This window comes from Panthera leo, chromosome E3 (assembly GCF_018350215.1).
Source record: "Panthera leo isolate Ple1 chromosome E3, P.leo_Ple1_pat1.1, whole genome shotgun sequence".
Taxonomy (NCBI): Eukaryota; Metazoa; Chordata; class Mammalia; order Carnivora; family Felidae; genus Panthera; species Panthera leo.
Window position 1 is genome coordinate 6,701,668 of NC_056694.1, and position 24,922 is coordinate 6,726,589.

Below are 24,922 nucleotides of genomic sequence, written 5' to 3' on the forward strand. Positions count from 1 at the left end.
CCATCACCACCCAGAGTTATTTTGTGTGTGTGTTAAGAACATGTAAGATGTATTTTTTTAAGCAAATTTCAGGTATACAGTACAATGTTAATAATTATAATCACCATGCAGTATATTCAGTCTCTAGAACTTAGTCATCTTATAACCAAAAGTTTACATTGTTTGATTAGTATCTGTCCCTTGCCCTCTGACCCAGCCTCTGATAATTATCACCTACCCACTATACTGAGCTTGACTTTATTTTTCTAAATTCCACTTATAAGTGGGATCATGAGATACCTGTCCTTCTGTGTCTAGTTTTGTTCCTTTAGTATCTTGCCCATGCTGTCCAGATTCATCCATCCTGTTGGAAATGGCAGGATTTCCTTCCTTTTTAAGGCTAAGTAGTATTCCATTTTCTTTATCCATTCATCTGTCCATCTACACTTAAAGTAATTTTTTTTTTTACTTAAAGTAATTATTGATAGGTTAGGATTTACTGTTGTCATTTCAGCAGTCCAGATGTTTCATAGATCATTGTTCCTTTCTCCTGTCTTCCTTTGTGATTTTATGTTGCTTTTTTTTTTACTAGTGGTATGCTTCTATTTTTCCTCTTTATCTTTTCTGTATCTACTCTAGGTTTTTGCTTACAAAAAACATCTACTCTAGGAGGCCTACATAAAACATCTTATAGATACAGCAGTCTATTTTAAGCTAATATGAACTGAACTTTGTTCACATTAAAAACTCAATGTTTTTACTCTTCCACCACCAATTTTATGTTTTTGATGTCACAATTTACATATTTTTATATTGTGTATTTAACAAATTAACAAATTATTATTTTAATTATTTGTCTTTTAACCTTTCACTAGAGTTATAAGTGATTTGGCTATCACCAGTACAATATCACTGTGTTCTGAATTTGACTATATATTTACATTTACCAGTGAGGTTTTAGACTTTCATGTGATTTCATGTTACTAGTAAGTGTCCTTTTTTTTTCAGCTTGAAGAACTCCCTTTAGTCTTTCTTATAATGCAGATTTAGTGGTGATGAATTCTTTCCACTTTTGATTCTCTGGAAATATCCTTATCTCTCATTTCTTTTTTTTAAGTTTATTTTAATTTATTTTGAGAGAGAGAGAGTAAGCAGGAGAGGGGCAGAGAGGGGTAGAGAGAGAATCTGAAGCAGGCTCCATGCTAACAGTGCAAAGCCTGATGCTAGGCTCGATCGCACTAATCGTGAGATTGTGACCTGAGCCAAAATCAAGACACTTAACCAACAGATCCACCCAGGCACCCCAAATTCTCTCTCTTCAGAAGGTCTTCTTTTCTGGGTAAGTATTCTTGGTTGGTATTTTTTTTTCAACACTTTGAATAAATCACCCACTAACTTCTGGCTCTCAAGATTTCTGCTGAGGAATCAGCTGATAGCCTCATGGATGTCCCCTTGTATGTGATGAGCTCCGTTTCTCCTGATTCTTTCAAGATTTTTTTAGTTTTTAATTTCTGACAGTTTTATTATAATGTGCCTTGGTGAAGTCTATTTTGGATTCAATCTTATAGGGGACTTTTATGCTTCATGTCTTAAGATCTCCATATATTTCCCTGGGTTTGGGAAGTTTTCAGCCATTGTTTCTTTAAAAAAAAATTTTTTTAAAAACATTTATTCATTTTTGAGAGACAGAGAGAGACAGCACGAGCAGGGAAGGGGCAGAGAGAGTGAGACACAGAATCTAAAGGAGGCTCTAGACTCTGAGCTGTCAGCACAGAGCCCAACGCAGGGCTTGAACCCACGAACTGCGAGACCATGACCTGAGAGAAGTTGGATGCTCAACCGACCGAGCAATCCAGGCGCCCCTAGCCATTGTTTAAGTAAGCGTTCTTCCCACTTTTTCCTTCTACCACTGAGTCTTCCATATGTGAATATTGTTTCACTTGATGGTGTCCTATAAGTCCTGTAGGCTTTTTTTCTCCAGTTATTTTCTTATCTTCTTCTTCTTCTTTTTTTTTTTTTTTACCCTGCTCTGACTGGATAATTTAAACTAATCCAGGAGGGCATAGTTGATTAGGCAACTGGTGGCCATGTTAGCCACTGCATGTCATTGGCAGCAAGAGCAGTGGAGGGTTCTTTGTAGCTGCACAGCTGTTGGGGTCTTCAGTAGCACCACCAGATCCAGTGCCAGGAGATTGGAGCAAGCAGAATGTTGGCCAGAATTGGAGCTATGCATATGCTCATCTATGGAAGCTGAGAGCAGGCACATGCTCAAAACTGGGCTGGGACCACTGGTGGGGACCATGGCCAACTGTGGGTACAGAGGTAGCTTTGAGTGCCTGGGCTGTCTTTGGGCACTCAGGTGGCTTCAGGGGCTAGCTACTTGTTCATGCACAGCAGTCAGGGCTCATGACTGGAGTTCACACAGGCTGTGTAGTTTTACAGCTTCAGGGTTTAGCTCTGGTCTCAAGTGGTAGTGCATTCCAGTGACAGGAGTCAGGCCTGGCTCAGACACCTGAGAAACAGCTGGGGCCTGGGCTGCTTTGTACATATGCCCAGTCACAGAGGCCAGGGCTGGCTGCTGGTGCAGATTCCAGGCTCAGGGTGTTGGTGGTGACACTGGCTGAGGCAACTCAAGTGAGGGAAGATGGGACAGAGCAGGACTCAGGGAGCTGGAACATACCAATGTGAAAACCTGTAGGACTCTCAGAAGCAAAATCTTTTGAAGGTGCACAGTGCTGTGCCAGCTGCTTGTTCCTTAGCAGCTAAGGTTTGCAGGGTCTTCTGCAGAGCAGGACACAGAGAACCATGCTTATTCATGCCACTTAGCTGATACTGGTAGTCCTGCCCTTTTTTGTTCCTAACTGTCTCTAGATGTGTCAGCTGTGTCAGTCTCCGGGAAGTTTGAAACCAAAGTGGGTCTCTTGTGCCATGCCCTGAAAGACTGGCGCCAGTGATCCCTTACCCTTCTGTCCGCTACCCAGCAGGGGCCCCTCTCAGTCTGAGGAGTGTCTTCCTGGTGCTGAGCAGTGCTGGCCTGGGGCCTGGGATGATGTAGGCAGAACGAAGCTATTCTCCCTACTCTTCCTGTGCAGTTATTCTCAGGAGTTTTGCTCTATGGTGAGGTTGAAGCTTCTTAAATGGACTCCAAAGCTCTTAGGCCTATTTTTGTTTGTGGATAGCTGTCTAATTCTTGTTCTTTGTGGGGTGACAGAGGCTGGCATGACCCATTCCATCATCTTGGTGATGTCATATCAGCCTAACATCATTGAGGTGATGTTAGCTGTGGGGTTTTTTAGATGCTCTTTATTAAGTTGAGGAAGATTTCCTCTGTCCCTAGTTTGTGAGTTTTAAATGTGACTGGGTATTGGAGATATCTATATTAAAACAAAATATAGTTTTGGAAGATGGAAGAAAGATTTGAGCTGTTTGGCTTGATAGACCAGTCCCTACTGAGAAATAGAATTCTCTCACTCTTTTTCCTTCTGTCCCTTTAGGGAAATACAGGGGGAATAGTTTTCCATGTACCTGCATTATTTCTTCAGAATATCAGATAGATTCCTAATCTTTTTTTTAAGTTTATTTACTTATTTTGAGAAAGAGAGAGAGAGAGAAAGTGAGAGAGCTTGAGCGAGCGTGGGGGAAGGGCAGAGAGATGGAGAGAGAATCTCAAGCAGACTCTGTGCTGACAGCAAGTATCCTGACATGGCACTTGATCCCACAAACTGTGAGATCATGACCTGGACCAAAATCAAGAGTCAGATGCTTAACTGACTGAGCCACTCAGACACCCCAGATTCCTAATATTTTTAGTGTTAACTATACTGTTTTTTTTTTTTAAATCACCATATCAAGACATCTGTTTTTGAGTTGCTCCTGCTACAGATATATGTGAAGACAGAGCTGGTCTGAGACAGCATACAGTTTGCCAGGGCTCTCTGGCTATCTCTACCAATCCATTTCTACTCTGCACAGTTTAGGAGAAGCACTAGTGTTAATCTTGTGTATGCCCCTGGAGGAGTAGTTTCCCTACCAGATTTCCCCAACTGCATTTACTTCAAAAAGAAGATTGGAATAGAAGATTGGAAAGAAGTCTGGAAAGCATATCAGGTGGCTGGACGTCTCCTTGAGCCTTGCAGGAAGCTAGGCATTTGGGATAAATATTTATTGAGCATCTGGCATAGGGCCTGCTACTAATTAGATAGGCAGTAAATATTTGTTGAATAATTTCTGCCCGCTTAACAAATTTTCCACATCCCTTGAGAGACCTTCAAAACTTATATAAGGCAAAATGTCTTTTGCTTTGACGCTAGAGTCTTGGTCCAGTGGGATTTATGAAAAGTGCCATCTCTCTGTCTGAAGATGAACAATGGAAGAGAATACGAACAGTGCTGTCTCCAACCTTCACCAGTGGAAAACTCAAGGAGGTAAGAAAGGGAGGACTTTCAATTAGGAAGTTAAGGAATGCACCTGGGCACAGATAGAAACTAAGACCATAGTCCATCTCTTAGGGGTAGTCTGCTGAATTTGGGCTTTTTAAAAGGGGTATTTTATTTTCATGTCCTAGAAGAGACATAATAAGATATGTTATTTAAAAAAATGACTGCTTAAAAAACACGACAAAAAACATTGTTCCATGTTTGTGAAAGCCATATCATTCTAGGACTTGATTTTCTGATTTAACTTCAGGCAGTATTGTATTTGTGTGTAGATGTTCCCCATCGTTGGCCAGTATGGAGATGTGTTGGTGAGGAACCTGAGGAAGGAGGCAGAGAAAGGCAAGCCTGTCACCTTGAAAGAGTAAGTAGAGCTGCACCTGCTGGGCTTCTGGCTCTGTCATGACACTTTCCAGCTGCTGACACAGAGCCAAACTCCCACTGTTGAGTTAGTCCAGCGAACAAACAGAAGTAGGCATGTGGTGCTACAAGTCCAGTGGGCCACCCAAGAAGAGGTAGCACCCCTCAAAAGGCAGGGAGGTCAGGAGAGAGAGGGTCTTCTTTTGTGTATGTGAGGCGGGATTAAGTTATCTGCTTGATTGTCCCCTTGGATATTCTGGAAGACAAAAATAACATTGTTTGAAAAGAAGAAACATAATTTGATGAATCATTGTATGTAGAGAGTATGGAATGGTGGGAGGAGAAGGCACTTTGTACATATTGGTGGGCAGTGGGTGGGACAGGGAAGTTATCATGTGGAACTTAGAACAACTTAAAGCCCTTCCTGATTTTGTTGAGGATATTAGCAAAACATTAAATATTAACTTTATGACCACTTGTCCTTCCTTCAATAACAAAGGAGAGAAGGCCCTGCACATGTTAGGGTAATATATATATATATATATATATATATATATATATATATATATATATTTTTTTTTTTTTTTTTTTTTTTTTTTTTTGCCTAAACTGTGATATTTTTAAATTATGCAGGATGACCAGATGTACACTGGCACTGCCCTAGGAAAACTAGTGGAATATGATCACTTATCTATGACATCCCATAAATCAATATTGGAGTGATCTGGTATATATTTTTTGACCAGGAACATTCTTAGTTCTTATATTTTCCAGATATGAGTGTGTCCTCAGGGAAAGCTCTGATCACTGGAGTTGAGGAAGAGAGGGTCTTTCAGGAGCCTTAGCAGGGGTGTAGAGAAGAAGGGATGACATTCCTGGCAGCACAGATTGTGGTGTTGTTCTGTAATGTGCTGAAGAAGAATCAGCTCTGAGCATAGATACTGTGGTGAGAGAAGGTCCAGATCAGTTTCACCCTTCTTGACTCCCCTAGGAAGGGTTAATATTCCACCATTTACTCTGCCCAGACACAGTGCTAATCCGGCTTCTATTGTCCATGCTTGAAACACACTACTGTAATTTGCCTGACTCTGGGTTGGAGCTCATGACTGAGCTCATGGAGCTAAGAGGTGTGTCTGACTTGCCATAGTATCACCATCTTAGCACAGGGCCAGCTGCATCACTGACACCTCATGACCACTTCATGAGTGAGAGTGATCATATATAGACTCTTTAGATGATCCAGCAGGTGGTTCTGAAAGTGTGGCTCTTGTCTTGCCTGGGCATCAGAATCTACATGTACTTCCTCCTGTCTGTGTTGGATAAGGATGGTAAAGAGTTGCTGATTTTACGTATCCATGCCTTTCTTTCTCTACTCAGCATCTTGGGGGCCTACAGCATGGATGTGATTACTAGCACATCGTTTGGAGTGAACATTGATTCCCTCAACAACCCACGAGATCCCTTTGTGGAAAATACCAAGAAGCTGTTAAAATTTTCGTTTCTGGATCCATTTTTCTTCTCATTATGTACGTACACTACTATTTTTGCTTTTTCTCTTCCCTTTTTTCTTTCCTTCTTCTCCTCCTTCATCCCTCACGTTCTCCCTTCCTACCATTCTACAACAATTTTATTGATATATAACTTCATTTAAAATATAATTCAATTGTTTTTATGGCTTGAGTTTCGTTGATAAAGGAATAGATAAAGAAAATGTGGTATGTATATTCAACAGCATCTTATTGAACCATAAAATGAAGGGAAATTCTGTACTGGACAACGTGGATGAATCCTGAAGGCTTTACGATAAGTGAAAAGGGTCAGAGAAAGATAAATACTGTATGATCTTAATACATGTAGAATCAAAAAACAACAACCAAGAACCAAAATCATACAAAGATGAGATCAGATTTGTGGTTACTAGAGGTAGGGGTGAAGGGGTAGGAATTGAATGAAGGTGATCAAAGGTACAAACATTCAGTTATAAGGGAGATAAGTACTTGACTGGTAATTTACAACATGATGACTATAGTTAACACTGCTGTATGATGTATTTGTAAATTGCTAAGAGAGTTGATTCTAGAAGTTCTCATCATAATGGAAAAATTTTTGGTTTTTTTAACTATATGAGATGATGGTTGTCAGCTAATTGCATTGTGATCATTTCTTTATATGTTTGTCAAGGAATTACGCAGTACACCTTAACTTATACAGTAGCTTAGATCTATTATAACTCAATGAAACTGAAAAAAATCGTTTTGGAACATTCAAAGATTCATGCAGCTTTTACTGCAGTCAGTGGTTAGAATATCATCCACTCAAATCCTGTAGTTTTTTAGTATCACATCCCACTTTCCTTAACCCTACACCACCATGAATCTACTTTCTATCTTAATTGATTTGCCTTTTCTGGACTCTATACAGATAGAATAATAGAATATGTGAATTTTGTGGCTGGCTTCTTTCATTAGTATAATGTTTTCAAAGTTTATTCTTGTTATAGTGTGCATAATTACTTCCTTTCTTTTTATGGCAGAATAATATTCCATTGTATGGACATACTGCATTTTGTTTTTCCTCCCATCATTTGATGGACATTTGGGATGTTTACAACTCTTGGGTATTGTGAATAGTGCTGCTGTGAATATTCGTATAAGTTTTTGTTTAGATATCTGTTTTGAACCTTTTTTTTTTAGTTACTCAGGGGTGGAATTGCTAAGGTATGTAGTAACTTGTTATATGCTAAGGTATAATAAGTGTGCTTAACTTAATAAGGAACTGCCAAACTGTTTTCCACAATAGCTACACCATTTACATTCCCACCAGAAGGTATGAAGGTTCCAGTTTCTGACCATCCTTGCCAACATGTGGTTTACACTTGTCTACTGTTTTGATGATGGTGACCTTAATGGATGTGAAAGGGTATCTTATTGTGGTTTTGTTTTGCACTTCTCTAATGGCTAGTGAGGTTGAATAACTTTTTATATGCTTGTTGGCTGTTTCGTAACTTCTTTAGATAAATGTGTATTCAAATTTTTGCGCATTTATAGTTCAGTTTTTTGTCTTTTTGTTATTGAGTTATAAGAATTCTCTGTATCTTTTAGATACAAATTCCTTATCTGATACATGATTTGCAAATTTGTCTCTCATTCTGTAGGTGTTTTTTAACTTTCTTCAAAGTATTTTTCTGTAAGCATAAAATGTTTAATTTTGATGATGTACAATTTATGTATTTTTCCTTTTATTTCTCTGCTTTTGGTGTCATATCTTAGAATTCCCTGGGAAATCTGAGAGCATGAAGATTAATCCCTTGATTTTCTTCTAAGAGTTATAAAGTTTTAGCTTTTAGGTTTGGGTCTTTGATCCATTTTGAATTTCTTTTATATGTGGTATAAGTTAGGAGTCCTACTTCTTTTTTTTTTTTTTTTTTTTTTTTTTTTTTTTTTGGCATGTGACCATCCTCTCTTGTCCCAGCACCATTTATTGAGAAGATTTTTTTTTCTCCACTGAGTGGTCTTGGAAACTTTGTCAAAATCAGTTGACCATAAACACATGGGTATAATTGTGGACTCTAAATTCAATTCCATTGACCTTTATGTCTGTCCTTATGCCTGTACCACATTGCCTTGATCATTATGGCTTGATGGTAAGTTTTGAAACTGGAAGTCTGACTTCTACAACTTTATTCTTTTTTTTTTTTTTTTTTTTGAGATTGTTTTGGCTATTCTGGGTCCCTTACAATTCCATATAAAATTTAAGTTTAGCATGTCATTTTCTACAAAGAAGCTAGCTAGGACTCTAATAGGGAATGCATTCATCTGCATTTCAGGAGTATTGCCGTCTTGACAATATTAAGTTCTAATCCATGATCATTGGATGTTTTTCTATTTACATAGATCTTCTTTAATTTATTTCAATTAATATTTGTGGTTTTCAGAGTATAGTTTTGCTCTTCTTTTGTTAAATCTATTCCTAAGTATTCTGTTCTTCTCAATGTTGTTGTAAATGGAGTTATATTCATAATTTTGGTTTTAGATTTTTTATTGCAGTGTATTGAAACATAATTGACTTTGTATGTTGATCTTGTATCCTGAAACCCTGCTAAGCTGGTTTACTAGGTCCAATAGATTTTAATTCATTCCTTCAGATTTTCTATGTACAGTGCCATGTTATCTGATAATAAAGATGCTTTTACTTCTTTATTCCCTCAATGAATAGAGTTTCTTTATTTTTGTTTGTTTGTTTTGCCTACCTTTTCTGTCTAGAACTTCTAGTACATTGTTGAATAGAAGTGGCAATAGAGACAGCCTTGTTTTGTTTAATCTTAGGGGAAAGTGTTCAGTCTATTTCTATTAAGTATGGTGTTAGCTGTGAGTTTTTGTAGATGCCCTTTATCAGATTGAGAATATTCGTTTCCTAGTTTGTTGAGTGTTTTTGTTGCAAAAAGGTATTGGACAAAAGTATTGTCAAATACTTTTTCTGCATGTATTGAGATGGCCATATGGTTTTTTAGAAAAATTGTTATTGTTATGCTGTATTATATAACCTTGCATTGCTGGATAAGCTCCTCCTGGTTATGGTGTATCCTTCTTTTGATAATGTTGCTGGATTCAGTTTGCTAGTATTTTGGTGAGGATGTGTGCATCCATGTCATGAGATACGTTGGTCTGTGTTTTCTTGTTCTTTGCTATCTTTGTCTGGTTTTAGTATCAGGGTAATACTGGCCTCATAGAATGAGTTTGAAAGTGTATCTACCTCTTCTATATTTTGGAAGAATTTGTGCAAAATTGGTGTTGATTCTACTTTAAATATTTGCTAGAAGTCACCTGTGAAATCATCTGGAGCTCAGCTTCTTTTTGTGGGTAGTTTCTTCACTACCAGCTCAATCTTTTTGTCTTTCAGATTGCCTAATTTTTTAATGTCACTTTCTTTTTTTTAATTTTAAAAAAGTGTTTATTTTTGAGACAGAGAGAGACAGAGCATGAGCAGGGGAGGGGCAGAGAGAGAGGGAGACACAGAATCTGAAGCAGGCTCCAGGCTCTGAGCTGTCAGTACAGAATCTGACATGGAGCTCACAGACTGTGAGATCATGACCTGAGCCAAAGTCAGACGCTTAAACGACTGAGCCACCCAGGCGCCCCAGTGTCAATTTCTAGTTTGTGTTTTTCTAGGAATTTTTTCATTTCATCTAAGTTTTCTAATTTATTGGCATACAGTTGTCCATGGGATTCCTTTTTAGTCTTTTTTATTTCTGTAATGTCAGTAGTAATCTCTCCTTTCATTTCTGATGATAGTAATTTGAATCTTCTCTCCTTTTTGTTTTGTCAGTCTAGCTAAATGAATGACCAAGCATTCTTAGAATGAATCAGCTTTGTTTCATTGATTTTTATGTTGTTTTTATTCCCTAGTTTGTAAGTTTCTTTTCTTTTTTTTTAACGTTTATTTATTTTTGAGACAGAGAGAGACAGAGCATGAACAGGGAGGCGTAGAGAGAGAGGGAGACACAGAATCCAAAACAGGCTCCAGGCTCTGAGCTGTCAGCACAGAGCCTGACGCAGGGCTCGAACTCATGGACCATGAGATCATGACCTGAGCCGAAGTCGGACGCTTAAGCGACCGAGCCACCCAGGGGCCCCATCTAGTTCGTAAGTTTCTGCTCTTGTCTCTATTGTTTGCTTCCTTCGGCTTGCTTTGGGTTTAGTTTCCTCTTGTTTTTTCAGCATGTGTTTGACAGAAAGCTGGGTCCTTGATTTGAGATCTTTGTTCCTTTTAAATGTAGACATTTAAAGCAATAAAATTCTTCCTTGTCTGGCACAAAAACAGACACATAGACCAGTGGAATAGAATAGAAACCCCAGAACTAGACCCACAAACGTATGGCCAACTCATCTTTGACAAAGCAGGAAAGAATATCCAATGGAAAAGAGACAGTCTCTTTAACAAATGGTGCTGGGAGAACTGGACAGCAACATGCAGAAGAATGAAACTAGACCACTTTCTCACACCATTTACAAAAATAAACTCAAAATGGATAAAGGACCTGAATGTGAGACAGGAAACCATCAAAACCCTAGAGGAGAAAGCAGGAAAAGACCTCTCTGACCTCAGCCGCAGCAATTTCTTACTTGACACATCCCCAAAGGCAAGGGAATTAAAAGCAAAAATGAACTACTGGGACCTTATGAAGATAAAAAGCTTCTGCACAGCAAAGGAAACAACCAACAAAACTAAAAGGCAACCAACGGAATGGGAAAAGATATTTGCAAATGACATATCAGACAAAGGGCTAGTATCCAAAATCTATAAAGAGCTCACCAAACTCCACACCCGAAAAACAAATAACCCAGTGAAGAAATGGGCAGAAAACATGAATAGATATTTCTCTAAAGAAGACATCCGGATGGCCAACAAACACATGGCAAGATGCTCAACATCACTCCTCATCAGGGAAATACAAATCAAAACCACACTCAGATATCACCTCACGCCAGTCAGAGTGGCCAAAATGAACAAATCAGGAGACTATAGATGCTGGAGAGGATGTGGAGAAACGGGAACCCTCTTGCACTGTTGGTGGGAATGCAAATTGGTGCAGCCACTCTGGAAAACAGTGTGGAGGTTCCTCAGAAAATTAAAAATAGACATACCCTATGACCCAGCAATAGCACTGCTAGGAATTTACCCCAGGGATACAGGAGTACTGATGCATAGGGGCCCTTGTACCCCAATGTTTATAGCAGCACTCTCAACAATAGCCAAATTATGGAAAGAGCCTAAATGTCCATCAACTGATGAATGGATAAAGAAATTGTGGTTTATATACACAATGGAGTACTACGTGGCAATGAGAAAGAATGAAATATGGCCCTTTGTAGCAACATGGAGAGTGTGATGCTAAGTGAAATAAGCCATACAGAGAAAGACAGATACCATATGTTTTCACTCTTATGTGGGTCCCGAGAAACTTAACAGAAACCCATGGGGGAGGGGAAGGAAAAAAAAAAAGAAGTTAGAGTGGAAGAGAGCCAAAGCATAAGAGACTCTTAAAAACTGAAAACAAACTGAGGGTTGGTGGGGGGTGGGAGGGAGGGGAGGGAGGGTGATGGGTATTGAGGAGGGCAGCTTTTGGGATGAGCACTGGGTGTTGTATGGAAACCAATTTGACAATAAATTTCATATATTGAAAAAAAAAAGAGAGATACTCTAAAAAAAATAAAAAAAAAAAATTCTTCCTGGTCACTGCTTTTGCTACATCCCGTGAGTTTTGGTATGTCATGTGTTCATTTGTATGAGTTTCCACGTGATTCCCAATTACCCTTTGATTGCTTTTTTGAACCATTGTTTATATAGGAGTGGAATGTTTAATTACCACATATTTGTGAGTTTCCCAGTATTCTTTGTGCTCTTGATTTCTAACTATATTCCTTTGTGTTTGAAGGGCATCCTGTGTATTATTTGCATCCTGACGACAATTTCTTACAAAGCATGAGTTTTTGCCTTTTAAAAAATGTTTATTTTGAGAAAGAGAGAGGGAGAGTGTGAGCAGGGGGAGGGGCAAAGAGAGAGGAGAGAAAGAATCACAAGCAGGCTACATGCTGTCAGCACAGAGGCTGATGTAGGGCTCGATCTCACAAACCTCAAGATTATGAGCTGAGCAGAAATCAAGAGTGGGTCTCTTAACCAACTGAGTCACCCAGGTGCCCCTTAAATAGCATGATTAATTAGAGTAGCATATTATGATCTTATTTATCCAAAGAGACTCTACTCCAAAAATAAAAGCTAAGATATCCGGGAATGCAGTTCTGTTGCTTTGGTCACTGCAAAGAGGTGGAAGCGGACACTGATCTCACTGCTGTAGTGGTGACCCCTATGTGTGACTTGCCCTGGCTCAGCCGTTGTTTTAAAATTTCCAGTAAAGGTCATAAAGTTAATGACTCCTCGTGTCTTTTACTCCTCTGATTGGAAGAGCAAATTATAATTGTCCCAGGTAAATTTTGCATTTTTACTGTGCTTTCCATTGTTCTTTTTCCTTACAGTACTCTTCCCATTCCTTACCCCAGTTTTTGAACTATTAAATATCTGGCTGTTTCCAAAAAGTGTCATTAATTTTTTCACAAAATCTGTAAAAAGGATGAAGGAAAGTCGCCTCAAAGATAAACAAAAGGTAAATCCAGTGGTGGTTACATGTGGGTGTTCGCTTTTGATCTTTTATTGGGTTGTGTACATCTCATGTGTACACTTCTTTTTTTTTAATTTAAATTCAAGTTCGTTAACATACAGTGTAGTCTTGGCTTCAGGAGTAAAACCCCATGATTCATCTCTTATGGTAGACAGAGAACTGTAGAGTTTAGAGCAGGAGAGTTCTAACATTTCAGGGAGAATGAAGAAGGTGGAGGTTAGGGAAGGAGAGAAGAAAATGAGTCAGGGAATATTTAAAATTTAATAATAAGCATGGCAACTGGTATGTCACTGCACAAAATTTGGTGAGAGAAAAACTACCACTTTCCTTCATTAAATTGTGAAAGGGTAAAAAGTATTATGTAAAATCATTTTCCTGGTAGTATAATTTCTAAGCTCTTATATGGACAAATAATCCTTTCAATTCCAAGCCGCTTATTTTACACCTTCTCCAATGGAAGATCCTATCAAGTACAGGGTGAAGTATAGTCTTTGTTAAACTTGAGGCTGCCATTTTCTGGAGTGGGCAGGAGTCTTCACTGGACACTCAGGCTGCAGGCTGGCTAAGCCAGTTTTGCCTTCATGAAGCTTGGTGGCCAGAAAAGAATGTGTGCTGGGTACTCCAAGATGTCAGTGAAGATTGTGCAGAGTTCTGAGAGGGTGGGGCACTGGAAGATGCTGACACAGAAGCTCTCCATGGAGTTTGCAGAGGTCAGGGGATTGATCTATGTGACCATTCAATAAGAATTAAGGCCATTGGTGCCTGGGTGGTTCAGTCGGTTAAGTGTCCGATTTCGGCTCAGGTCATGATCTCGCAGTTTGTGAGTTTGAGCCCCACATTGGGCTCTGTGCTGACAGCTCAGAGCCTGGAGCCTGCCTCGGCCTGGAGCCTGTGTCTCCTTCTCTCTCTGCCCCTCCCCCACTTGTGCTCTGTCTCTATCAAAAATAAATAAATGTAAAAAAAAAAAATTAAGGCCAGAGTTAAAAAGGACTGGCATCAGGGACTTTCTCCTGAGCAAGCAGGCATGACAGGAGAGGGAGCAGGCAATTCTTTGTCCAGGAAGCTGTGGTCAAAAGCCAGAAAAGCTGAAGGCAAGAACCAAAAAGCAGTGGGACACAATAGCTGGATTCCTTTCAGGGAAGCATCCTGTTCTCCAAGTTTGTAGCTGGATGTTTTTGTTTAGTGATGACTCTGAGAAAACTAGTGAGACCTTTGTGCATAAAGGGGCCATATTCTTAGGAAAGAAGTTAAGTCCTGCACCCCTGACTTAATTCTGACTTCACAAGTGACTTTTTGTCGTTGCAATTTCTCTTTCTGCTTTCAGCACCGAGTGGATTTGCTTCAGCTGATGATTAACTCCCAGAATTCCAAAGAAACGGACACCCATAAAGGTAAGCAAGGAGAGCTTCAGAGGGCCAGCAATGGGGTGGATCAGAGACATGGGGTGGTTCTGAGATGTGGAGGAAGGTTTCCAATGGATGGAATTTCTTCAAATTGGAGAATGACACATGCTCAGATACAAATGGTAGCCAGGAACACTTTCCAGAAGCCCTCAGATCATTGAAGAGCAATGATAGACAAAGTAGTCAGTAGTCTGCCACAGGGGAGCTTGTTTCCAATGTGAATCCTCTGGCCTACTCCAGACCCACTGAATCAGAACCTCTGTCTGGAAATTCATATCAAGGCTTCATCACACCAGGAATCACATGGCCCCATTGTTGGTGACCTTCACTTGGGACACCTGGTTAAAGTTGTGTTCACTGGCTTAATCTATGGTAAAGTTTTTTTTTTTAAATATTTATTTATTTTTGGAGAGTACAAGTAGGGGAGAGACAGAGAAAGGGGGACAGAAGATCTCAAGCAGGATCCATGCTGACAGTCTGACAGTGTAGAGCCTGACATGGGCCTCGAACCCACAAACCATGAGTTCATGACCTGAGCTGAAGTCGGACACTCAACTGACTGAGCCACCCAGGTGCCCCAATCTACTGTAAACTTTTATTTTTCCCTTTGTAATTAATAAGCAACTGGTGCAGGATGCCTTTGCAGTTGTATAAGTACTGCATTTCTCTTTGGACATTCACCTACTACTTTTATCATCCATGAATGGTATTTGACTAAAACCATTATTACTATGGTGGTTGCAAAATGATGAATTTCTAATTCTACCATTTCTTCCACATTTTGAGGAAAGTCCATTGTTAGGGTGAGATTTCCATTCTCTCTCATTAATTAATTTATTTGTATATGTCAGTATGATCTCTTTTATTACTATCTTAGTCCCTGATATCATTCTTTAGTTATATCTTCAATTCTCTCAGATTTGCCCTCTGGAAGCACTTTCAAGTGGGCTCCTTTCCCTTTTCTTTTTTCTTTCTTCTTTTTTAATATTTTTAATACACTTTTGTCACAGTTTTAGGTTCACTAAAATTGAGTGAAAGACACAGATTTCTCATATTCCCTCTGCCCTACTTACAGACAGCACTCCCCATTATCAAAATCCCTCACCATGTGGTACATTTGTTACAATAATTTTACCTACATTGACACATTATTACCATTCAAAAATTCATAATTTACATTACAGTTCACTCTTGGTGTTGTCCATTCTGTGGGTTTTGACACACGTGTGTGTGTGTGTGTGTGTGTGTAATATATATAATATATAATTTTATATATGTGTATATAATATATATTATATATATACACACACACACATATATCCACCATTACAGTAAATAGAGTATTCTTTATCCCTTTCCCATATTATTTTTTTGAGCATTTCCTAGCATTCTGGTGTGAGACATTCCAGGCTTCTCTTCTGTTTCCTCTGATGAGCCTTGGAATCAGCCATTTCTCCAAGAATCTCTGTTTTCTTTTAGCGAGAAGGGTATTTAGAAATCAAAATCTGGGCTCTAGGAGTGTTCATTGTTACTAGGGTTTCTTTGCTTCTATTTTCTCTCAGTAGACCAAATAAAAACATCAAATATATTCATATAGGAGTGATAAACATAAATATTTCTATATCCACAGCCAATGATTATGCTGTGTCTAAAAGAAAAAGGGAGCCTTGGTTTATAGTTGTATCTATGACTGAAATAGTCCCATCATAGTTAATTTCAGGATATCTATGGTTTGACAACCATCTCACAGAATTTTTGAGTATTTAACAGTTGATTCTAGAGAAAAAGGAAGGATCACACTACTAAAATATATCTATACTGTGTCCATATCCTATCCTATCCTATCCTATCCTATCCTATCCTATCCTATCCTATCCTATCCTGTTTTATGGTATTCTATTCTATCTATCTAGTTCTACTTTCTGTGATGATGGAAATATTCTACATACTCCTGGTTCAGTATAGAACCACTATGCACAGGTGGTTATTGAGCATTTGACATGTGGCTAGTGTCACTAAAGAACTGAATCTTATATTGTATTTAATCTAGTTAATTAAAATTTAAGTATAAATAGCCACATTGGGTAAGTGTCTACCACAGCTCTAAAGATTATCATGGGGTTCATAATAATCAAAGGAAAGAATATGATAGTTGAATTTATCCACAGCAGCATCACAGAAGGTATGACTTGGAAATCAGAACTCTGTAGACCTTTTTTACACTCATTTTGTATTGTTCTTAGCTGTGAATTATGTGTTTGTGGCAGGTACCATGCTAATTTCAGTGCTCTAAGTATCTAATGGTCCTAATTCAGTTCTAATCAAAGTGATTAAAGCTTGACTATACTGAGTTCCTTCCAGGAGAAAATAAAAAGTTGGGTTATGATTCAGAGTGGGACCATTCTCTAAGGAAGGTGACATTCAGGCCATGATTGAATAAGCATTGCTAATTCCACTTACTATATTCTTTTTTTTAAATATAATTTTATTGTCAAGTTGGTTTCCATACAACACCCAGTGCTCATTCCAACAAGTGCCCCCTTTAATGCCCATCACCCACTTTCCCCTCTCCCCCACCCCCATCAGCTCTCAGTTTGTTCTCTGTATTTAAGAGTCTTTTATGGTTTGCCTCCCTCCCTGTCTGTTTGTAACTTTTTCCCTCCCTTCCCTTCCCCCATGGTCTTAAATTTCTCAAGTTCCACATATGAGTGAAAACATATGGTATCTGTCCTTCTCCGACTGGCTTATTTCACTTAGCATAACACCCTCCAGTTCCATTCATGTTGCTGCAAATGGCCATATTTCATTCTTTCTCATTTCCAAGTAGTATTCCATTGTATATATAAACCACATCTTTTTTATCCATCCATCAGTTGATGGACATTTAGGTTCTTTCCATAATTTGGCTATTGTTGAAAGTGCTGCTATAAACATTGGGGTACAAGGGCCCCTATGCATCAGTACTCCTGTATCCCTTGGGTAAATTCCTAGCAGTGCTATTGCTGGGTCATAGGATAGTTCTATTTTTAATTTTTTGAGGAACCTCCACACTGTTTTCCAGAGTGGCTGCACCAACATTCTTCTCAAAGCTAGAACAAACAATCCTAAAATTTGTATGGAAACACTTACTGTATTCTGTTTGTCTATATGTCATGCTGGCCAATGTCCTTCTATTGATCATTGTTTCTCTGCTGTTTTAATGTGGTTGATTAGACTAGCATCAGACACAACTCTTCTAGCTTTTGTCTGTGTTATAGTTTCTGTACATATCTGAGATCATCCATTGGAAGAGTTGTGCCCCAGGTCTTCTATTAGCTGAGACTTCTCAAGGGTATAATCCATGCTTCTCAAACTAGATTGTTCACACAAATCACCACATCTCATGAAGCTCGTATTTTGATTCGATAGCTCTAGGTGAAGTTTGAGATTCTGCATTTTTAATAAGCTCCCAGATGTTGCTGATCCATGAACCACACATTGAGGACCAAGAGTTTATCTGTAGCCCAACATTATTTTCTTCTTTCCTGCAAGTATGTTTAGATGAAAGATCATTTAATTTTCCTGACAATTAAGCCTTAGCATTAATTAAACTGTCAAAAAATTTAAGCTTATTTTAGCTGAAAGAATTTACATTTTCCTGGGGGAGAGCACCATCCCATATTACTTAGGCCTGGCATACTCTTAGGATTTTCTAACGGACAGACTGATAACACAGTGTATGTTAGACAGAAATGCCATCTCCTGAAATTACCCATCTGTGGTGGTGGGGAGGGTGGCATAACCAGAAACAGATGGCTAAGAATAGTATAGACTTTGGGAATAACCAGATCAAGACAACTTTTGCCTCTTTCTCACTGTGGAAGATTGAAATCAGAGTGAAACCACTCTGAGTTTGATTCCAAATTGCTTTTATATTTTTCTCCTGAGGGATTTAGGAGTTTCAAATAGATTTCTCATTATCTAAACTATGATGTTTTACTTACCTGCTTTAACTAAAATGTCTCTCTTCTCCTTTTAGCTCTGTCTGATCTGGAGCTCGTGGCCCAATCTGTTATCTTTATTTTTGCTGGCTATGAGCCCACCAGCACTTCTCTTTCCTTCCTTGTGTATGAATTGGCCACTCATCCTGATGTCCAGCAGAAACTGCAGGAGGAGATTGATGCAACTTTCCCTAACAAGGTGAGTGGTTCATACTGGCCAAGTGGGTCAGGATATGCTTGCTTATGCCTCAGTAACATATTAACTCTCAAATCTAGTGGGTTTTCATAACAAAGGTTTACTTGTAACTCATATTTGCATGTCCAGCATGGGTATTAGTGGAGGATGAGTCTCTGCTCCATATAGTTACTTGGGGATACAGAGCAAAGAGGCTCCACTTATACCTGATTATCTGGACCTTGGGGGCTTCATGTTGGCTGGGGAACAAGGAGATAGAGTGTTGCTCACTTGCTTTTCAGATGTTTGGCCCCAAACTCACATGCATCTCCTTAGTTCACAGCCCATTTTCAAAGTGGTTTCCCCTAAATTCACATAGGCTGGGAAATATGGGGGTCTACATGGATATTGGATAAGTAGTGAGTGTCTCTACCATCCACCCTCTGAAGGGTCAACTCTAAACATCTCTATGTAACAAGGCAGGAAGCTGAGCTACAGAGAGACAACATAACTTTCTTACACTATCACATAGCTAGTGTGAAGAAGCCAGGCTATGAGCCAGGGTGCCTGGATCCTGGTTGAACTCTTAACTTCTCCAATGTTGGCTCTTAAATACAATACCAAGCAATAGGCACATATTGCCCATGCTGTCTCAGATCTCTTCCAAAACTGGAATTCCTGTTTATGAAGACACCTGGCCTCTGGGGCTGGAGCGGTTTATTTGATGAACAGTGAAACCCCGAAGGGACAACTAGCAGACCCTTCCCACAACAGGAGGTGGGGCTGAGAGTAAGGTTCTGATCCCCTTAACAACTTTCCCTAGAACTGAAATTGTGTGCTGCAGGTGGAAGGATTTTAAGCCCTACTTAGGGGATTGACCCAGCAGTCAGCCCTAGTCATTACTATTGCATACACATGGTAGGGGGCGATTGAGCAGGTCATGGGATATGGTAGACATTAAGATGTTCATATGCCATTTACTAAAATACATGCTTCTCAGGGGTTCCTAACAATTCAGTAATAGTGCATAGACTGAGCTGAACATTGATTCCAAATCTCAATTCATCAAAATCTGTTTCTTTCCTTCTAGGCACCTCCCACTTATGATGCTCTTGTACAGATGGAGTATCTTGACATGGTGTTGAATGAAACCCTCAGATTATACCCAATCGCTGGTAGACTTGAGAGGGTCTGTAAGAGAGATGTGGAAATCAGTGGTGTGTTCATTCCCAAAGGGACAGTGGTGATGGTGCCAACCTTTACTCTTCACCGGGACCTGGATCTCTGGCCAGAGCCTGAGGAGTTCCATCCTGAAAGGTAGAGGGAACCCTGGAAAAGGGAACACACCCTTATATGGGAAGATATTCTGATATTTCTTTGTATAGAGAACAAATATATGGTTGTACAGTTATTTATTTGCACATCTTTTTATTTGTAGGAGTATTTTTCTAATTACAAAATAATTGTCAAAATTTTACAAACTGCATTAAATGTGTCGTTTGCTTTGGGTAGTATACACATTTTAACAATGTTTGTTCTTCCAACCCATGAGCATGAAATGCTTTTCCATTTATTACATCCTCTTCAATATCTCTCATAAATCTTTTATAGTTTTTAGAGTACAGAGCTTTTACCTCTTAGTTAGATTTATTCCTAGGTATTTTATTATTTTTGGTGCAATTGTAAATAGGATCAATGACTTGATTTCTTTTTCTGATGTCTCGTTATTAGTGCATAGAAATGCAACAGATTTCTGCACTTTGATTTTATATCCTGAGACTTTGGTGAATTCATGTATTAGTTATAGCAATATTTTGGTGGAGTCCTTTGTGTTTTCTACATAGAGTATTATGTCATCTGTGGTAGTGAAAGTTTGACTTCTTCATTGCTGATTTGGATGATATTTATTTATTTATTTATTTATTTGGTCTGATTTGCTGTGGCTAAGACTTTCAGTGCTATGTTAAATAGTAATGGTGAGAGTGGGCATCCTTGTCTTGTTCCTGAACATAGGTGAAAGGCTCTCAGCTTCTCCCCATTGAGGATGATATTGCTGTGGGTCTTTTGTACATGGTCTTTCTTTTTAAATTTTTTTTTAACCTTTATTTATTTTTTTTGAGACCAAGGGAGACAGAGCATGAACGGGGGAGGGTCAGTGAGAGAGGGAGACACAGCATCCGAAACAGGCTCCAGGCTCCGAGCTGTCGGCATAGAGCCTGACGCGGGCTCAAACTCACAGACTATGAGATCACGACCTGAGCTGAAGTCGGATGCTCAACCGACTGAGCCACCCAGGCGTCCCTGTACATGGTCTTTATGATGTTGCAGTATGTGCCATCTGTCTCTACTTTGTTGAGGGTTTTTATAAGAATAAATGCTGTATTTTGCCAAATGCTTTCTTTTCATCTGTTGACAGGCTCATATGGTTCTTATCTTTCTTTTATTGATGTAGTGTATCATGTTGATTGATTTGCAAATATTGAACCACCCCTGCAGCCCAGGAGTAAATCCCATTTGATCATGGTGAATAATTATTTTAATGTACTGTTGAATTCTATTTGCTGGTATCTTGTTGAGATTTTTTTTCTTTTTTTAATTTAATTTTTATTTTTTAAAATTTACATCCAAATTAGTTAGCATATAGTGAAACAATGATTTTAGGAGTAGATTCCTTAATGCCCCTTATCATTTAGCCCATCCCCCTCCCACAACCCCTCCAGTAACCCTCAGTATGTTTTCCATATTTATGAGTCTCTTCTGTTTTGTCCCCCTCCCTGTTTTTATGTTATTTTTGTTTCCCTGCCCTTATGTTCATCTGTTTTGTCTCTTAAAGTCCTCATATGAGTGAAGTCATATGATATTTGTCTTTCTCTGACTGACTGATTTCACTTAGCATAATACCGTCCAGTTCCATCCACGTAGTTGCAAATGGCAAGATTTCATTCTTTTTGATTGCTGAGTAATACTCCATTGTGTATATATACCACATCTTCTTTATCCATTCATCCATCAGTGGACATTTGGGCTCCTTCCATACTTTGGCTATTGTTGATAGTGCTGCTCTCCCATTCTGTCAGTTGCCTTTTAGTTTTGCTGATTGTTTCCTTCACTGTGCAGAAGCTTTTTATTTTGATGAGGTCCCAGTAGTTCATTTTTGCCTTTGTTTCCCTTGCCTCCAGAGACGTGTTGAATAAGAAGTTGCTGTGGCCAGGATCAAAGAGGTTTTTGCCTGCTTTCTCCTTGAGGATTTTGATGGCTTCCTGTCTTACATTTAGGTCTTTCATCCATTTTCAGTTTATTTTTGTGTATGGTGTAAGAAAGTGGTCCAGGTTCTTCCTTCTGCATGTCGCTGTCCACTTTTCCCAGCACCACTTGTTGAAGAGACTTTATTCCATAGGATATTCTTTCCTGCTTTGTCAAAGATTAGTTGGCCATACGTTTGTGGGTCCATTTCTGGGTTCTCTATTCCATTTATCTGAGTGTCTGTTCTTGTGCCAGTACCATACTGTCTTAATGATTACAGCTTTGTAGTATAGCTTGAAGTCTGGGATTGTGATGCCTCCTGCTTTGGTTTTCTTTTTCAAGATTGCTTTGGCTATTCGGGGTATTTTCTTGTTCCATACACATTTTAGGATTATTTGTTCTAGCTCTGTGAAGAATGCTGGTGTTATTTTGATAGTGATTGCATTGAATATGTAGAGTGCTTTGGGTAGTGTCATTTTAACAATATTTGTTCTTCCTATCCAGGAGCATGGAATATTTTTCCATTTTTTTGTGTCTTCTTCAATTTCTTTCATAAGCTTTCTATACTTTTCAGTGTATAGATTCTTCACCTCTTTGGTTAGATTTATTCCTAGGTGTTTTATGGTTTTTGGTGCAACTGTAAATGGGATCAATTCCTTGATTTCTCTTTCTGTTGCTTCATTGTTGGTGTATAGGAATGCAACCGATTTCTGTGCGTTGATGTTATATCCTGCAATTTTGTTGAATTCATGAGTCAGTTCTAGAAGTTTTTTGGTGGAATCTTTTGGGTTTTCCATATAGAGTATCATGTCATCTGCGAAGAGTGAAAATTTGACTACCTGGCCGATTTGGATGCCTTTTATTTCTTTGTGTTGTCTGATTGCAGAGGCTAAGACTTCCAATACTATGTTGAATAACAGTGGCAAAGGTGGACATCCCTGTCTTGCTCCTGACCTTGGGGGGAAAGCTCTCAGTTTTTCCCCATTGAGGATGATATTAACGTTGGGTCGTTCATATATGGCTTTTATGATCTCGAGGTATACTCCTGTCTCTACTTTCTTGAAGGTTTTTATCAAGAGAGGATGCTGTATTTTGTTAAATGTTTTCGCTGCATCTATTCAGAGGATCATATGGTTTTTGTCCTTTTTTTATTGATGTGATAAATCACGTTAATTGTTTTGTGGATATTGAACCAGCCCTGCATCCCAGGTATAAATCCCACTTGTCATGGTGAATAATTTTTTACATATATAGTTGGATCCGGTTGGCTAATATCTTGTTGAGGATTTTTGCATCCATGTTCATCAGGGAAATTGGTCTATAGTTCTCCTTTTTAGTGGGGTCTCTGTCTGGTTTTGGAATCAAGGTAATTCTGGCTTCATAGAAAGAGTTTGAAAGTTTTCCTTCCATTTCTATTTTTTGGAACAGCTTCAAGAGAATAGGTAACTCTTCCTTAAATGTTTGGTAGAATTCCCCTGGAAAGCCATCTGGCCCTGGACTCTTGTTTTTTTGGGAGATTTTTGATTACTAATTCAATTTTTACTGGTTATGGGTCTGTTCAAATTTTCTGTTAATTCCTGTTTCAGTTTTGGTAGTGTATATGTTTCTAGGAATTTGTCCATTTCTTCCAGATTGCCCATTTTATTGGCATAAAACTTCTCATAATATTCTCTTATTATTGTTTTTATTTCTGCGGTGTTGGTTGTGATCTCTCCTCTTTCATTCTTCATTTTATTTATTTGGGTCCTTTCCTTGTCTTTTTGATCAAACTGGCTAGTGGTTTATCAATTTTGTTAATTCTTTCAAAGAACCAGCTTCTGGTTTCATTGATCTGTTCTACTGTTTTTTGTTTTTTGTTTTGGTTTTGATAGCATTAATTTCTCTAATTAATTTCTCTAATCTTTATTATTTCCTGTCTTCTGCTGGTTTTGGGTTTTATTTGCTGTTCTTTTTCCAGCTCCTTAGGGCGTAAGGTTAGGTTGTGTATCTAGATTTTTCTTCCTTCTTTAGGAAGGCCTGGATTGCTATACAGTTTCCTTTTATGACCGCCTTTGTTGCGTCCCAGAGGTTTTGGGTTGTGGTGTTATCATTTTCATTGGCTTCTATGTACTTTTTAATTTCCTCTTTAACTTCTTGGTTAGCCCATTCATTCTTTTTTAAAATTTTTTTTTATTATATGAAATTTATTGTCAAATTAGTTTCCATACAGCACCCAGTGCTCATCCCAAAAGGTGCCCTCTTCAATGCCCATCACCTAGCCTCCCCTCCCTCCCACCCCCGCCATCAACCCTCAGTTTGTTTTCAGTTTTTAAGAGTCCCTTATGCTTTGGCTCTCTCTCCCACTCTAACCTCTTTTTTTTCTTTTTTTCTTCCCCTACCCCATGGGTTTCTGTTAAGTTTCTCGGGACCCACATAAGAGTGAAAACATATGGTATCTGTCTTTCTCTGTATGGCTTATTTCACTTAGCATCACACCCTCCAGTTCCATCCACATTGCTACAAAGGGCCATATTTCGTTCTTTCTCATTGCCCTGTAGTACCCCATTGTGTATATAAACCACAATTTCTTTATCCATTCATCAGTTGATGGACATTTAGGCTCTTTCCATAATTTGGTTATTGTTGAGAGTGCTGCTATAAACATTGGGGTACAAGGGCCCCTATGCATCAGTACTCCTATATCCCTTGGGTAAATTCCTAGCAGTGCTATTGCTGGGTCATAGGGTAGGTCTATTTTTAATTTTTTGAGGAACCTCCACACTGTTTTCCAGAGCGGCTGCACCAATTTGCATTCCCACCAACAGTGCAAGAGGGTTCCCGTTTCTCCACATCCTCTCCAGCATCTATAGTCTCCTGATTTGTTCATTTTGGCCACTCTGACTGGCGTGAGGTGATATCTGAGTGTGGTTTTGATTTGTATTTCCCTGATGAGGAGCGATGTTGAGCATCTTGCCATGTGCCTGTTGGCCATCCGGATGTCTTCTTTAGAGAAATATCTATTCATGTTTTCTGCCCATTTCTTCACTGGGTTATTTGTTTTTCAGCTGTGGAGTTTGGTGAGCTCTTTATAGATTTTGGATACTAGCCCTTTGTCCAGTATGTCATTTGCAAATATCTTTCCCATTCTGTTGGTTGCCTTTTAGTTTTGTTGGTTGTTTCCTTTGCTGTGCAGA

At 38.9% G+C, this 24,922-nt stretch overlaps 1 protein-coding gene across 9 annotated transcripts in view; it reads left to right on the forward strand.

The window, feature by feature from the left end:
* Window positions 1–24,922, forward strand: part of LOC122210147 (cytochrome P450 3A12) — a 103,245-nt gene that overhangs the window by 64,394 nt on the left and 13,929 nt on the right. For all 9 annotated transcript variants that reach the window (XM_042922641.1, XM_042922637.1, XM_042922634.1 and 6 more), the window contains 7 exons: window positions 4,290–4,403; window positions 4,688–4,776; window positions 6,150–6,298; window positions 12,806–12,933; window positions 14,273–14,339; window positions 18,370–18,530; window positions 19,597–19,823. In XM_042922641.1, the coding sequence (XP_042778575.1) occupies window positions 4,290–4,403; window positions 4,688–4,776; window positions 6,150–6,298; window positions 12,806–12,933; window positions 14,273–14,339; window positions 18,370–18,530; window positions 19,597–19,823 (935 nt within the window). The remainder of the gene's footprint in view (window positions 1–4,289; window positions 4,404–4,687; window positions 4,777–6,149; window positions 6,299–12,805; window positions 12,934–14,272; window positions 14,340–18,369; window positions 18,531–19,596; window positions 19,824–24,922) is intronic.